This window comes from Entelurus aequoreus, linkage group LG09 (assembly GCF_033978785.1).
Source record: "Entelurus aequoreus isolate RoL-2023_Sb linkage group LG09, RoL_Eaeq_v1.1, whole genome shotgun sequence".
In the NCBI taxonomy this organism is placed as follows: Eukaryota; Metazoa; Chordata; class Actinopteri; order Syngnathiformes; family Syngnathidae; genus Entelurus; species Entelurus aequoreus.
The window spans coordinates 24,583,781-24,602,114 of record NC_084739.1 but is presented as its reverse complement, the minus strand read 5'-3'; the positions used below and the strand labels follow the sequence as shown (position 1 = coordinate 24,602,114).

At 38.7% G+C, this 18,334-nt stretch overlaps 1 protein-coding gene across 1 annotated transcript in view; it reads right to left on the bottom strand.

Moving 5' to 3' along the window:
- The window catches only part of itga9 (integrin, alpha 9), a 120,620-nt gene that overhangs the window by 55,971 nt on the left and 46,315 nt on the right, over nt 1–18,334 (bottom strand). Inside the window, exon 15 of the mRNA XM_062058393.1 lies at nt 13,584–13,744. Coding sequence (XP_061914377.1) covers nt 13,584–13,744 — 161 coding nt within the window. The remainder of the gene's footprint in view (nt 1–13,583; nt 13,745–18,334) is intronic.

The following is an 18,334-nucleotide window of genomic DNA, read 5'->3' as shown; positions in this document are numbered from 1 at the left end:
CTCGCTAGCATTTTAGCTAATTAGCATGCAGCTTGCGGCACCTTCAGCTCAAGGATTTTATCAGCGAAGGAAGTTTGTTCCGCAGCAAGTCTTTAATTGTGATGAGACTGAAAAATATGCCAGAGCGGACCTTTATTACAGCAAAGGAGAATGCACGACCGGAACACAAGCCGATGAAGGATCGCCTCACACTGCTAGTTTGTGCTAACGCTGGCAGTGCCTAGGTGAAGCCACTGTTCATTTATTACTACCAGACTGTTTAATGCCACAAATATTCGTAGACACAAGGTGAAACAATTTTCCTTTATTTGTTTTTTATTGTAGCAACATGGTGGTTAACGTTTTGGTGCATACCGACGAGAGTTTTGTGTGCGAGTGTGTTGACTTTTAAGCTTGCTGTAATGTTGTTGTGTTGTTTAGATAAACAAGAGTTGAGCCATTACCCTCTTGTTGTATTGGTTTGATACATACAGTGTATCTATACAGTACATTACAGTGTCTTCAAAGTGTGCAGTTTTTTTCCATCCATCCATCCATTTTTCTACCGCTTGTCCCTATCGGGGTCGCGGGGGGTGCTGGAGCCTATCTCAGCTGCATTAGGGCGGAAGGCGGGGTACACCCTGGACAAGTCGCCACCTCATCACAGGGCCAACACAGATAGACAGACAACATTCACACTCACATTCACACACTAGGGCCAATTTAGTATTGCCAATCAACCTATGTTTTGTTTTTGTTGTTTTTTTTTTTTACAAAAAATGGGACTTTTGACGACGCCAGAACCAGTTACTCATGTTTACATTGATTCTAATGGAGAACTCTGCTTCACCATACAAACTTTCCCCTTTACAAACCATGTTTAAGAACCAATTAAGTTTGTAAATCGAGGTTCCACTGTACATATCATCTAATCCACAAGGAAGTGTTTAAAATGTAGATTAACATCATTGTAGGTCCCTGTTAATGAGTGGGTCGGGACACAAACATACAGTAAGCAACATTGACATAGCTATGTCAGCTACATTGCTATATTGTAACAGCAACATCATGCTAGGTTAGCCTATTTGCTGAAGAAAAACAAAATGACTCTAGGAGACTGACAAATAGTTGGCAGAGCTCCTGGCATTATTTCAAGATGTGCAGCAAAGCCCAAGAGATCATTAAAACCCAGAACTTTAAAAAGTGAAAATTTGAGTGACTCTTCTCTTAAAAGTTGAGTAACAAAGCTAGGAAGAAATATTTTTTCAACTTATTGTGATTATAAACAGGCTTTTGGGGCATAACAAGTAAATGTTGCATAAAGGGGGACCTTTAACTGCAATGTTTCAAAACGGCTAAAAAGCAGAAGGAAGGGGCAGCTAAAAAAGTGTAGCGTTTGTGTGTTCGAGACAGCTCCATCCTGGTGATGCAAGAAGTCTCCAGATGCTTCCTGCGGCTGATTTCGTTTCACTTCTCATCACTGTTGTCATTGGAGACATTGTTTATAGACTCCACCCTTAAAAAGCTGCAGCAATTGTGTTGAATTCATCCTTTAGGAGAGCTCTTTGCTGGACATAAACACATAACATAAACACATACCCAGTGTGTACATTTTTATGTTTGCTTTACGAGAGACGTTGGCTGTTAACGCATCCAAGCAGAGGATGATGTTGACATCCAAAATAACAACCATTAACAAAGAGACGTGGGACATGACAGCACGGTCACGGCCATGTTTCTCAGGGAAGTGCTCAGGAGACGCCAAGTGATGAAGTAATGCCAGCCTTTTGTTTTCCTTCTCTACGGGATAGCAACCCTTTTCTTGCTCACGTTTCCTCTGCAGTGGATGTTGGGGAAACATGGCGAGAGAATCCCCTTCTCTGTGGCCAGACTTGGCCACCCATTATGTTTCCTTGCGGTGGCATCGTGTGGTAGCGACACTGCCAAAGCCCAGCACAACCATTTTGCCCAGCATTATGAGCTGCCAAAGTCAACAAATCATCCAATCAGCGCAACTTTCGGTCAGTCGTGATATGACGATGCATTTATAATTGACAAAACAACGATCCGTGGCAAAGACAACACCTCGCTAATGTCTTGATTGCACATTCATGAGAACAACGTCAGACTTTTCTTTTTACTGTCCGAAAAGTCTGCTGGCTGTGCGCTCCCTAAACAAGCCTGTCTCACGTTCCGTCTGGCACGGCCATGTAGGGAAATCCTGACCAAAATATTAGTCTGGGCTAAATTTAACTGGAATAATTCATCTTTACTACCTTGTGAGCCAACATTTCAGGACAAAGTATTAACGATTGCCATTGACGTTCTCCACTTTTGATAATGTTACAGCACATTTTAATTATATTCTTTAGAAACGATGCTTAACTTGCAGCCATGTGTGACAGAAGACAGCTGGATACGATTACCTTCCCACTATGAAATTTCACTGTATCAGCTCTCTTGGTAAACGAAACCAAGGGGGCATCAAGGGAACTCAACATTTCAGGCAAGTCTGTATTATGTCTATAAAACGGCAAACAAAGCAGGCAGTGTGACAGCCGATCCGGTTTTGGGCTTCCACGTGCGGTACAATCCAGTCTCTGGGACTCCTTTCCGTGTTAGAGGAACTCCTGGTTTGCTTTTCTATCGCCAGGGTTTCCTGTTTGTCTGTTAAGATAACGCTGCCAGGTGCCAATGACATGGGACATTTGTTTTAACTCACTTCAAGACCATATTAGAAGATTTTCAAAGCAATGTACTTATCATTTTGCAAGAAAAAGAAGTGCATATTCTACACTTGACCGGCTCTATAACCGCATAGAGTAGTAATTAGTTTATAGTGTAAATACCCTAAATAAGTTAGGAACATTGCAAACTTACAGTGCACGTTTTTGTCATATGAGAGTAGTGTTAGTCCAACAGATACCTAATGTGATCCTGAAAGATTACTACAGTACTTTAAAACAATTTCAACCGGAGTGCATTTATCTTAAAAAAAAAAAAAATAGAGTAGTCAAAAATAACGAGTTAACTCAAGTGGGTAATCACAAAAATTATCGCATTAATCATTTATTTTGAATACACATGCTCCTTTACCTTAACAACGGATGGTTACCCATAAGGTGTTGTTGCTATACGGTGAGTATCAGGTTAATGCATACGCCAAATTAAGCTCGACGGAACCTTGGATAAAACTGTTACCAGGTTTTGAGGAAATGAATGATGTACATTCAAGTAAAACTTTAAACAATCTGTGAAATGTGTAAAATTCTGACAATAAAATTGCATTTTTTTTCCAAATATTAACATATTTAACATTTGATTTGAAATATGCAAGCCAGTTATAACATGTGATTAATCATGATTATTCCAAAATTTTAAATTTAAAAGTGTGATTATCATGATTAAAGATGTATCATTCAATGGCACAAAAAACACCAAACAACTATAGCCTTGGCGACATACAATTAGGAATACAACCAACATTTTCACGCGTCAGACTTCAAATAGCTGGAGACTTCAGTTCGGAAAATTAGTAGGAATTTTTGCTTCGTTATTTTCTCTTTTTTATTTTAGAGAACTATGCAGAGTTCTATAAAAGAGACTGTTGATGACAGTTGAAACATGTCAAAGTAAAAAACGATATTATCCATCCATTTTCTACTGCTTTTCTCTTGCAATACCATACATATCATTACTTGTTATCAAAGTTAAGTAGTATGTTTATTATCCAAAGTGTATAACTTATTTTTACACCTGCATTACAATTAAAAATCTTAAATGGGAACTGTACTTTTTTAAAATTTATTTTGCCTGTTGTTCACAGTCATTATGAGAGAAAAGAACACACATATCTTTTTTTTTTTTTTTTTAGTATTTTAAAGATGATCAAAAACGCTTGAAAGATTTGGCTAATGGGAGTCACCGTTGTAGCCTTCAAAGCCCTCCATCAACGTTTTATATACACACTGCAAGTATATATATAATGTAGTAACACACACGCTCATAACAATATGCGGGATGTTCAATATTTACTGTATTTGATCATTTTAATCATTTCCGGGACTGATTTCTTCTGTGGAATTGATTTCTGTTTCCAAAGCAGCGCACATCTGACTTGTGGCAACAATTTGTGTTCTTACTTCCGGAATCAAATACGAGTGTGTGTTCTAATCATGGCAGACTTGGTAACAGACAACAAATATGACTCGTTTTGGACAATTAAGGATTCACAACCTTATATTTTTAAAGCTAAATATACTGCTGCTTATAGAAGCGAGCATGAAGGAAGAGTGAGACATTGGAGCAGAGAGAAGCCGAGAGAGTGAGGTGAAAGCGACTTTAACGCTATAAATATGGAACTTGGAGACAAGCCATTTCAACATAAATGGATTGCTTACCCAAAATCAACAGGAAACGTCCCCGGCCAGCTGGACCAGACCAACAACTGTCCATCGAGTGAATCACTTTAATATCAATCATGATACACGCCATGCATGTTAATACAACTACAGTACATAAACTGTCTGGCTAGCACAGCTGTGTACAAACAAAAGATGAAATGTGGGCTAATACTTTACAGATACTGTAATATGATTGTTCATGTTTTTCAGTCAGAACAAATTGGTGTTCTATCGCAGTGTTGTGCATTACAAACTCAAACATGTTTCGTGTTGACGTTGAAGCTAGCTTGCCTCTTGCCGTAGTTAGCTTTTACAGCTAATACTGTAGCACGGCGATGTGTTATCACGATAGAAAAATAGTTCCTCAGTGTTCGCTCTTACAATAACAATGTCGCTACAGTTTGGTTATTTTACAGGTTACGGAACGTAAATGAAGTATTGTTGACGGTTTTTGAATGCATGTTTAAAGTGATTTAGAGGTAGAATTGATTTCTCCCATTAGGTGCATTGCTAGCCACCCAGAACGAGCAGATTTTTACATGTTAGAAAGCGGAAAAAACCCCAAAAAACATTTTTGTCTTCTCGTCTCTCATGATGATTGTGAACGTGGGAAAGGGGTAGGATTAAATAAGCTTTGCTTCTTCCTACTCCTTTTCGGGCATGATGTAAAATGAAATGATATGAAATTGTGTGATGTATTAAGATGTAAGTGTGTTCATGTTCGAAATAAACTAAAGAAAGAAAGAAAGAAAAGAACGATTGGCAAAATTCCCAAAAAAGTGCAGTTCCCCTTTAAGGGAGATGAATGAAGTGCAGCTGGTAACAGTGGTTAACTTATTTTTACACCACTAGGACTTTACCAAATGTTAAAATCCTACTTACTCAGATTTAAACAATTTATATTATTTTCTATGAGGAAAGGTGTTTGTGATTGCAATTTGAAGCAACCTCTGTGGGCTGTGTTTTGGAATAAAAGCTAGAATAGGTTTATGAGACAAATGGTCAATGGCTTATGGCGAGTAGTTGATAAGTCCCGCCCATTCCTCTGCAATTACTTTTTTCTTGATGGTGGACATGTTTTTCAAACGATCTTTCGCAAATTAAACCCGCTTGTACTTGTCAGTCCCCTAAAGGTATGGACCAAATATAATGGTGATTGCGCTAAACACCCTAAAGTTACATTGTTGGGGTTTTTTTAAATTTCAAGTCAGCCTGACTAATGTGGTCACATTTGGGGGTTTAATAACAGCAGGCAACACAGTATAGCTGCATGTTCGGATACTCTTTCACCCTTTTATGTTCAGCTATTCATTGTTGGTTTACAAAAAGTTATTAGCTTGCATGTTGGGATGGATTGTGTTCAACCTCAGAGCTTTCACTGCATAAGAAATTAAAACTTTAAAACTTTATTTTTTTACATTTTTAAAAAGCGCTATTCACTAAGGATGTTCTGTCTTTTCTCATAATATTGATATTGTTTATCAAAAAGCTACAAAAAGCCATGGCAGTGACAAAAAGCAGTGGCTGCTTTTATACTAATGGAGTTTATCATACTTCTGTTTCCAAAGCTCCTCATTCATCAGCAGTGGGGAAAATGGAACGATACGCATGTCCCAGTGCGTCACATACCATAGATGCCGGGGAAGCAAACCAGACCCGGCACCCTACAGAGAAAACTCATTTATCAGCAATCTCATGAGACTGTTGGAATATAATCTACTATAGCAAATTGGAGAGGAAAAGAAGTCAATATTCTTGCGGAACAAAAAGGGGCCAAGACACCTGAATTTGATCAAGAATAACTAAAACCATTATCTAATTTTTATTTAGCTGAGTTGTGTATACTTTCCTCGTGTTTGCTACATTGTTTACATTTATACATAATTCCCTAGTTGTGTTTCTGCATACATTTTTCCTGAAGACATCGACTCACAGGCTGATAAAGAAGTGAAACAATGAGAGGCTGCAAACATCAGTGTTGCTGGACTTCTGTGTTGGTGCCAAGCAAATGTTAGTGGGACAAGAGATCTAGGGTATATTCTGAGCGAAATATAGGCCAGATCACAGTGCACGCGTTGGGGGTGTAGCATGCGGAGTACAAGCTAAATTAACCGAACAACTGTTACAGACAGGGCTTTCGTTTCCTATTTTAGATCCTCCTTGGAGACTGAGATGCATTGACTGAGCTTCAAAACACCATTCAATGCTCACAAATAGACTCTTTTAGCTCTGGGAGTGATTTCAAAGCACACATGCATGAGATGGGATAAAAACACACATATGGCGATGGACAATTTGCCAAGGCTGTAAACAAGCCATAGGCATGCAATGTGGCTAGAGACAGAGTTCAGTAGGAGTGCAGAGCACCGAATAAGGTATTTGTTAAAAGGGTTTGTTTAAAGAGACGAGTGATGAATCAATGCTACGCATGTAGTGTAGACCGTATGCATACTGACATAGTGAATAGTAACAATGAGACAGACTGTTTATTACAGTGTTATGTTAAGACTGCACCTGTTGCTCCACTGAACATGCAGCTAGTAGCTATTAAAAAAAGAAATCCATTGTTTTCTTTTGTTTGTAGCTATAATAGCAGCTTACTTGCTCATTTAGACCGGCACATGTATTAAACTTAATCTATCCCTCCATCTATCATAAAAGTACCGATATCGGTACCCATCCCTAGGTAGGAGTGCTCTGAAGTTTTTAAGAACCTACTGTAAAAGCACTAGTCAAAGATCCTGTATATCAGTGGTCCCCAACCTTTTTGTAGCTGCGGACCGGTCAATGCTTGAAAATGTGTCCCACGGATCGGGGAGGGGGGGAGGGTGGCGCGCTAGGGTGGTGGGTTATGGTATTTAAAAAAAAAAAAAAAGTATATATATTTTTTTTGTCATAAAGAAATACAATCATGTGTGCTTACGGACTGTATCCCTGCAGACTGTATTGATCTATATTGCTATATAATGTAGGAACCAGAAATATTAATAACAGAAAGAAACAACCCTTTGTGCGAATGAGTGTGGATGAGTGTAAATGGGGGAAGGGAGGTTTTTTTGGGTTGGTGGACTAATTGTAAGTGCATCTTGTGTTTTTTATGTTGATTTAATAAAAAAATTTAAAAAAATATTTTTTAAATGTATTTATTTATTTTTTTAATTTCTTGTGCGGCCGGGTACCAATCGATCCCGGTGGTTGGGGACCACTGCTGTATATGACAAAGGCACCCTACTGTTTTACGTAACTACTGCAAAAAACCTACTCAAAGAACCTTTACTGGAAATTACATTAGTGTGTTTCTGTTTTTAGGAATCTATTGAAATTTTTTTTTGCCTATCATTCATAACCATGATAGACATTTCTTTTAGGATTCTAAATGTTCACAAGATGTGGCTAACATTGCAGCTAGTTAGAGTCCCCTATGTTGTCCTTTTAAAACAACTTGTAAACCCTCCATCAACATCTTATATACTGTACACACTGTAAGTATATATATATATAACGTAGTAACAGACACATTCATAACAATATGTAATATGTAAAATATTTACCATATTTCGGTCATTTTAAGCATTACGGGTAATTGTGGTACCATCATCGATGGCAGCTTCTTGTATCTGGCAAGGAAAACACCGCTCAAAGAAACTGCATCACAACAAATGACTAAAAACCCTGCAGGTTTGGTAAAAACCTCTTTCCACTTACCCAAAATCAACTGGAATCATCCCCAAGCAGCTTGACTAAATGACAAATGTCCATCGAGTAAGTCGCTATATTATTGATCGTAATACACACAGCACGTCATGCTTGTTAGTACAACTACGTACACTGTCAAGCTAACTGTGTATAAACAAAACATGAAATGTGGGCTATTACTTTACATATGCAGTAATATGATTGTTCATGTTTTGCAGTCAGTACAGATGTCAAAAGTGATTCAGCTGCTGACACAGAAGCTAGCTTTCCTCTAGCTATTGCCGTAGCAATGGGTCTCTGCGAGCAAGACAAAGTGTTACTACGCTAGAAAAACAGTTTCTCAGTGTTCGCTCTTACAATAACAATGTCACTACAGCTTGGTTATTATGCAGGTTAAAGAGCGTAAATTAAGTGTTGTTGGCGGTTATGGGATGCATTTTTAAAATGATTTAGAGGCAGAATGGATTGCTCCCATTAGCAGCATTGCTAGCCACCTAAAAACAGCGGATTATTACAAATTCAAATGCAAAAAAAAAACATGTGTTTTTGTCTCTCCTAAGGATTGTGAACAAAAGGCAAAAAAGAAAAGGAAAAAAAAGGTGCAGTTTCCTTTAAAACTGCTCCCAAATCTAAGGCCCCCGGGCCGCCAATTGCTCCCTGCTATATAGACCACCTGTGATTTATTTGTGACTGATTTGCATTTAGTGGTAATTTGACAAAAAATAGCGCTGCTGTTGAAATATAATGTTTAACTTTCCATAAGGTTCTTGGTACATTTTCGTGATAACATATGTCACTGATAGTGACGGGGCGGTGTGGCTCGGTTGGTAGAGCAGCCGTGCCAGCAACTTGAGGGTTCCGGGTTCCAAATGTAGCTTAAAAAAGATGGAGATAAATGGGTTTCACTATGTAAAGCGCTTTGCGTCTCTAGAGAAAAGGCGCTATATAAATAAAATTCACTTCACTTCATTGATAGTTTACTGGTACACACAGCTGGTACGGGATCAATCCCTGCCCAGTGACTGTATGGTTGCTATTGATTATCTATCCCACATCCCAAAACATGCATGTTAGGCTAATTTGAGACAAAGTTGTCCATATTATAAATATGAGAATAGGATTTTTTGGTTGTCCATGTGTCTAGTGATTGACTGGGATGTGACCGGTCTTTAGTATACCCTGGCTCACGCCAAAAGTCAGCTAGAATGAAAATTGATGGATGAAAATCAAGTTGCATGTTATCACCTAAAGGAGTCAGGTACTTGTCATACAAATATTTTCACTTGCGGTTATATGACCTCATCTGCCAAGCCTTCAAGCAACTTGACATCCAATGTTTAGTCTGGCACAACACATTGAAACCCCACCATCACAGGAAAATGATGTCAATAATTCCAAATCACTTAAAGCAACAAATCACATTGAAACAATTCTGTATTAAGTTGCTGGTTCTCCTGACAAATTGACTTACTGTCTCACACAGCACCTCTGGTCATTTTACATGAATTCCTAATTATTCATCCAGTCATCAAACTGCAAAATCTATGTTTTTTCCCCCCCAACAAACAGGAGCAAAAGCAAGTTATTTTGTTGATTTAGTTTAATATAACCAAACGTGGTCCATCTGGACGGCTGATATGCTGCGCGTTCATGCCAATAAAAACATGTTGAAAATGGTCAACATGAAAGACTTGCATCATTTCTGAGGAATGCTGCATACCTGCTTTTATATATTTAAAAAATAAAAGAGGTGATTTACTGAGCAGCCGGTACAGACTTTCTTTTACACCTCACATGGTAGAAATCAATCATATCAGTTCCAGTCATGTGCGTCATGCTGAACAGTGTATCATTATCATTACCTTTGGCTTAAATGGCCTGTACCACCAATCTATTCAGTTGCCAAACACAGCTTAAAGACAATCCGAGTATTTGCAAATAGAACCCTTTTTTACTTAGATTAAAACCAACATCCACTAGCTCTCAGGCATGACCGCTAGAGAAATCAACCCTGATGTGCAGCTATTCCACAAGAGTCAACACCCCGCTGAGACGCTCATCTCACTCCTGCATCTCCACTGTAGGTTTGACTCTAGAGGGGCTAACTAACCACACATGAGGATGCAACTGAGCAACCAGCTGGTTTTCATTAGCATACTGTTTCTGCTTGGTTGATGTGGTAAGACACACAAGAAAGATAAATGGTGCCACTTAACCAAGGGCAGATATCACCTCTGATAATGCAGATTCTTTAAAGTTTAGGACAAACACATGCGGGAAGATAGTAAAAAGTCATGGCAAGGTCGTAATGTTTTGCCCCTTTAAACCCGTTCAATAACTCCACACAAACTGTCTTGGACTGGACACTACCCAAAAAGGAATTGTCCTTTCAAATGCTACATTTAATTTGTTGCCAGTTATCGGACATCCCTCCCACATGCCTATCTCTCATGATGAACCAATGAGAATTTCACCACATTATCTGTCAATGTTGGCATAAAATCATTTTACTATGGAGATGGTCTGTCCAACAACAGCTGGGCTTCTTATACAGAAGAGGCATTAATGAATGAATCAATGAACAGATTATCCATCCATTTTCTATGGCTTTTCCCTCCTGGGGTCAATTAATGAATAAACAATGGGTACATGATTTGGTTTGGGGGTTTTTTCTGTCTAAAATAAACTCCACTGAATAAGAACTATTTAATGGATTATTTGGTAAAGAGTACGCAGTTATTCATACTCTGTCCAAACATTTAGTAAAAGTAAAATCTTACTTGGTAAATGAATAGCTGGAAATGAAATGACACAAGAAAGCGGCAAAACACTGTAAGAAGTTGTATTTATACTTGTTGTAATATTTTTTGCTATTTTCAATGTTTTTTTCATGTGTTTTGACAAAAAAGGTTGATATCCACTTAATTTGATTGCAAATACTATCACACTAAATGTTCTCAAAACAAGTAGTAAAGCCAGTGTTGTAAATATATAGTTGATCAGTATGCTCATTTTGTTTTTCAAACATAGAGTAGCTTAACACATTTTAAGAAAAATTAAATTTTCAAACCTGCTAACCCAAATAGCAAAAAGTTATTGAATCAACATTGGAGATATGGTCAGGCTGAAGGTTGAGATCAGCGTTTATGTCTGACATTGAAAATAACATTGAAATTGCTGGCTATAATCAACATTGAAATTATGACAATGAACCAACATTGATTAAGCTGAATATGTATACAGGTGTGTATATACAGTACAGGCCAAAAGTTTGGACACACCTTCTTATTGAATGTGTTTTCTTTATTTTCAGGACTATTTACATTGCGGATTGCCACTGAAGGCATCAAGACTATGAATGAACACGTGGAATTATGTACTTAATAAAAAAAGGTGAAATAACTGAAAACATGTTTTATATTCTAGTTTCTTCAAAATAGCCACCCTTTGCTCTGATTACTTTTTCGCACACTCTTGGCATTCTCTCAATGAGCTTCAAGAGATAGTCACATGAAATGGTTTTCACTTCACAGGTGTGCTTGAAGCTCATCGAGAGAATGCCAAGAGTGTGCAAAGCAGTAATCAGAGCAAAGGGTGGCTATTTTGAAGGAACTAGAATATAAAACATGTTTTCAGTTATTTCACATTTTTTTGTTAAGTACATAACTCCACATGTGTTCATTCATAGTTTTGATGCCTTCAGTGACAATCGACAATGTAAATGTCCAAACTTTTAGACTTGGACTTAGACTTAGACTTCCTTTTTATTGTCATTCAAATGTGAACTTTACAGCACAGATAAGAACGAAATTTCGTTACATAAGCTCATGGTAGTGCAGGATAAAAAAGCAATAAGGTGCATATATAAATAAATAAATATATATATAAATAATATATATATATATATATATATATATATATATATATATATATATATATATATATATATATATATATATATATATATATACAATAAATAAATAGATTACTGTACAGATAAATATATTGCACTTTTTCACATGCGTCCACGTATATGGATATATGTTATATTGTCTTTTTTATTCCAGCAAGTTAATCCATTTTGGGGGGAGTTGAGGGGATAATTTAATTATGATGCGTTTAAGAGTCTTACGGCCTGAGGGAAAAAAGCTGTTACAGAACCTGGAGGTTCTGCTTCGGAGGCTGCGGAACCTCTTTCTAGAGTCCAGCAGTGAAAACAGTCCTTGGTGGGGGTGGGAGGAGTCTTTGCAGATTTTCTGAGCCCTGGTCAGGCAGCGGCTTTTTGGCCTGTATATATATATATATATATATATATATATATATATATATATATATATATATATATATATATATATATACATACACACATAAATGCATCACATTATACATTGACACAATGTTAACATTAAAGGGTCATTTAAAGACTTGAGCAAATTTCAGTTATGTTTAAAGGCAAGATGAAAATATATTTTGTTCTTACATTGAGCGAGTTTAGAGTCTGGGATGAGCAGAACGTCTTATGCAACGTTCTTGTGTCATTCCCTATGAGATGATACGCATTCAACAAAAGTCACTGAAACTCCCAACTTGACAAGAGTGTAAATAATTGTTGACTTGATTATCTAGGTTAAACATTGTGCTATAAAGCAAAAGACTTACTTAGCAGCCGCTGACATTAGAACCATGGGCAGCATTGTATCGGAACTTAGCACAGAGTGCCATAGATTTGTTTCCAGTGTTATATTCTAGCTCCTACACTTCTGCAATTATATAGTAATAGGTGATGAAAACATCTTTATAAGCCATCATGCGTTTCGTTAGGTTTGGTGAGGGCCTCAATTGCTTTAACTGCTGTACTGTACACGAGGTGACGGAGGAGAGGCATAGTGTTGTAACGAGAACCCCCACCCCCCCCACCCCCCCCCCCCCCCCCCCCCCCACCCAGTAGGTACCTCAGCCTCCCGCAGAGAAAGCCCCAGGAGTGCTCAGTAAAAAACTGGTGGTGAAATTTACAAGCCCGCACAGTGGGCTTCCGTGTTAGAGGAAGGGAGACATGCATGGTGCCCTCAGGACGTGGACCCTCCCTGTAGCTGCATTGCCTAATCACAGCGGAACACAATAATGGGACTATGTGACAACAATGGGGACTTTGTCTGAGAGACAAGCACTTGAGGCTAGTATCACACACCCCTATGACAGCATGATTTCACCAGCCTTTAAGCTCATGACTGTTTCATTAACCTCCTTGACTGGTGGTGGGAAGGGAGCTTAATGGCTTCCATCCAGCAGAAGTAGCCTCGACACATCCCTGATGTTTGTACCAAACATTGTAAACATCTTAGCTAGGAAACTATGCACTTGACCGTCCTCGCTAGCATCCAAATAAGCAAAATAAAATAAAAACAAACTTCCAAAGCAAATATACTTTGATGTGACATTGCATGATGACAGTGTTTCCGGCATGGGATTTGAGGGAGGAAGACCAGTAAGGCAGTCCAGACTTACTTTGACGTAGGCTGTGTAACGTTGGCACTCCTCCTTGTTGATGTCCAGGCTGAGCTGTTGGCTCTTCTGGCTGATCTGAGAGCCGCTCTGAATAAAGTAGACGCGGGACGGCAGGCTCTTTTGTCTCTTATCCACATCAGCCGTCAGGTTGTACAGCAACTCTGAATACGACACATAGACACTGCATCAACATAAGGCTACTTTGGGCATATGTGTATTGTAACTGTCCTTGTGTTAAGTAAATACAACTATAGTAATATTACAAAACCCAAAACCAGTGAAGTTGGCACGTTGTGTAAATCTTAAATAAAAAGAGAATACAATGATTTGCAAATCCTTTTCAACTTATATTCAATTGAATACACTGCAAAGACAAGATATTTAATTATCAAACTGAGAAACGTAATTTTTTATTGCAAATAATGATTAACTTAATTTAATGGCAGCAACACATTGCAAAAAAGTTGGCACAGGGGCATTTTTACCACTGTGTTACATGGCCTTTCCTTTTAACAACACTCAGTAAACGTTTGGGAATTCTTTCCCATTCTTGCTCGATGTACAGCTTAAGTTGTCCGGGGTCACACATTCGCTCGTTGAGAAATGTTGTTCTTAAACTGTTCGACAATTTGCTCACGCATTTGTTCACAAAGTGGTGACCCTTGCCCCATCCTTGTTTGTGAATGACTGAGCATTTCATGGAAGCTGCTTTTATACCCAATCATGGCACCCACCTGTTCCCAATTAGCCTGTTCACCTGTGGGATGTTCCAAATAAGGGTTTGATGAGCATACCTCAACTTTCTCAGTCTTTTTTGCCAGCTTTTTTGAAACATGTTGCAGGCATCAAATTCCAAATGAGCAAATATTTGCAAAAATTAACAAAGATTTCCAATTCGAATGTTAATTATCTTGTCTTTGCAGTCTATTCAATTGAATATAGGTTGAAAAGGATTTGCAAATCATTGTATTCTGTTTTTATTCACGATTTACACAACGTGCCAACTTTACTGGTTTTGGGTTTTGTAGATAGTGGTGTCTTAATGTCAATAAACAGTTCACATCAAATACAGGCACTAAATCAAAACTGAACATTGAGACCTGCAGTGCAAATGATAAATCGTTAAAAAAAATTAAGAAACATTTATTAAATTATTGTTTTTTTGCTGTTAACTAATTCAATAAAGCAAGGATTATTGGGCTCTGCCTTAGTCTATGCCTCGCCTCTCCAGAATGTTTAATAACTGCAATAAAAACAAAAAGCCTGAAATCCTAGGTGGTTAATAAAAAAGGAGCTATTTTTAGTCTGAGACGACTGAGACAGAAGTTCTAACGTAAGGTGGAAAGATGATGAAAATCCTTGTAAAAGGAAACCAATCCTCCAGCTGGTAAGGCTGAGCATGCCTCTATAACACCCTTGTGGCGTATTAGCAACGGAGAAAATGACCTCAAGAGAGAGAGAAATCATCAAAAGTGTGGTGAAGTCAAGCGTAAGTGGTGTTTCTGAGGAAACTATACACACGCTTCTTGTCATTCAAACTCCAGCACCATGAATGAATCAGCCTCAGTCTGTAGTAATTACTCTGAGAGGGTGTTACACTGGTAAAACACAGGGGAGGGGTGACGAACACACCCCTCTAGGACCGAACCCTACTGTTTCCTCCAGTCCAAGAGAGGCAGAGTCATGAGCTCACTACAGAGGAAGCAACGGACGTCACCAAAACACATGGCGCTGCACTTTCCACACGGTTTGCCAGGCGGCCGAACAGAGACGCCTTATTCCTAAAAGCTTGGACGCAGTCATGATGTAAGCGTGCCTTTACTCCCCTTGGGGTTGGGGGCTGACCACACCCAAACACAGGAACAGGACAACACCTCTGCGCTCCATAGGCCAAAGGCTAAAGACACAGACGGTCTCCCTGTCCAGGCAGAATTGCTCAGTGTGATTCCACTTTAAAAAGTGACTCTTTTCATATGAGCAGCAAAAGGTCAGGAAGTAAGAATTTCACTTGAGCAACAGCACCGGCAAATTGCCAAATGACATTTTTGGTTTTGAAAGTTATTTTTTCACAATGTGTTGCATGAAAGAATGGAATTACAAGGGACCTATGGTTATTTTAATCTACATTTTAAACGCTTATTTGTGGTCTAGATAATATATATTGGATCTGCATTGGTGTAAATTTTGTTTGATCTGCTACTTTTATAACCTACTTTCTGCATATATCTGCAAGGTGTTCGTTTCTGAAAGCGTTCCCCGATTGCAATTGAAACCACGAACCACCCTCTCCGAAAATATCATAATTTAGCTTTTAAAAATGTACACCGTTAAAATATACATCTTAAAGACCAAAAGAAACTTCATAAACATTATATAGATTCACCCGGTCACAACATTAGATACACCTCTGATTGACACAGAGCTACATTAAAAAAGCTGCTTTTACCAGCATTTATGTCACTGCATGCCACATGTTGGTGTTATTAAGCGCATACCATGATTAGATGAAAATAATACTTTATCCTACCTTTTTTCAGTTTCCTCAAACTCACCTGGCCTCATACTCTGGCTAGTAGCTTTACTTAAAGGCCTACTGAAATGATTTTTTTTATTGAAACGGGGATAGCAGATCCATTCTATGTGTCATACTTGATCATTTCGCGACATTGCCATATTTTTGCTGAAAGGATTTAGTAAAGAACATTGACGATAAAGTTCGCAACTTTTGGTCGCTGATAAAAAAAGCCTTGCCTGTACCGGAAGTAGTGTGACATCACAGGTTGAAAGGCTCCTCACATTTCCCCATTGTTTACACCAGCAGCGAGAGCGATTCGGACCGAGAAAACGACGATTACCCCATTAATTTGAGCCAGGATGAAAGATTCGTGGATGAGGATCGTGAGAGTGAAGGACTAGAGTGCAGTGCAGGACGCATCTTTTTTCGCTCTGACCGTAACTTAGGTACAAGCTGGCTCATTGGATTCCACACTCTCTCCTTTTTCTATTGTGGATCACAGATTTGTATTTTAAACCACCTAGGATACTATATCCTCTTGAAAATGAGAGTCGAGAACGCAAAATGTACATTCACAGTGACTTTTATCTCCACGACAATACATCGGCGAAGCACTTTAGCTACGGAGCTAACGTGATAGCATCGGGCTTAACTGCAGATAGAAACAAAATAAATAAACCCCTGACTGGAAGGATAGACAGAAAATCAACAATACTATTAAACCATGTACCTGTAAATACACGGTTAATGCTTTCCAGCCTGGCGAAGCTTAACAATGCTGTTGCTAACGACGCCATTGAAGCTAACTTAGCAACGGGACCTCACAGAGCTATGCTAAAAACATTAGCTATCCACCTACGCCAGCCAGCCCTCATCTGATCATCAACACCCGTGCTCACCTGCGTTCCAGCGATCGACGGCGCGACGAAGGACTTCACCCGATCATCCGTGCGGTCGGCGGATAGCGTCGGATAGCGCGTCTGCTATCCAAGTCAAAGTCCTCCTGGTTGTGTTGCTGCAGCCAGCCGCTAATACACCGATCCCACTTACAACTTTCTTCTTTGCAGTCGTCATTGTTCATTAAACAAATTGCAAAAGATTCACCAACACAGATGTCCAAAATACTGTGGAATTTTGAGATGAAAACAGAGCTTTTTGTATTGGATTCAATGGTGTCCGAATACTTCCGTTTCAACCATGGACGTCACGCGCATACGTTATCATACATAGACGAAATTTAAAATTGCCCTTTATAGGTTAACCCGGGCGTATTGGCATGTGTTGCAATGTTAAGATTTCATCATTGATATATAAACTATCAGACTGCGTGGTCGGTAGTAGTGGGTTTCAGTAGGCCTTTAATGTCCATATATGTACGTCCACCTTACTGTATTGTCAAAACTTAGCAAGACTGCAAAAGCTAGCGAGCAGAGCCATCCATAACAGTGTGCAAGCTCACACCCAAATGCATGAACATTAATATATGATGCTTTGATATAGTTTAACAAAATTATCCAACACTGTAACATTTGTATGTCAGAAAAGACAGAGATATCACAATAGGTCCATTTCAAAATAGCAGTAACAAGTGTACATAGTGTCTAATACCATTTTTTTCGCGGTATATTTATTTCATGGGTCAATATTATCAAAATGAAACTTGGATATACTTCAGAGTAGTCTCTGTACAGCTTCTATAGTGGCATAAACTTAAAATCCACCAGCAATGATTCCGCACACAGCCATTATTAAATAGCTATGAAGGTAGCAACACAAATGAGTACAAAGATAATTGTGCCTGGTGGTGGGAGTAGCATGGTCTGGGGATGCACAAGTGCTGCGGTTTATTTTGGGAAACATGAATTCTGACCTGAACCCAATTGAGTCCATGTCAGGTAGCCTGAAGGGGAACCAAGGTAGAGTAGTGCGAATGGAAAAGGATTCCGGTAACAACATTGGCAGCTTTGGTGAATTCCATGTCCATGAAAATGAATTAAAGTACCAGTAGAGTGGGAAAAAAAGTTGCCTCTATATTGAAGTTATTATCATATATATTTGATTTATGACACCTAAAGACTTACAACGTTTGCGAGTAAATAGATATGATCAAAATAGTATCAATCTCATGGAGATTCCCGAGCCATTTTGAGAGATAATGAGGAAGCCAGTCACGTGATCGCATGACGTAGAGTTAGGAACCAAATATCCCTTCCCATCAACAACAATACTAATCAAG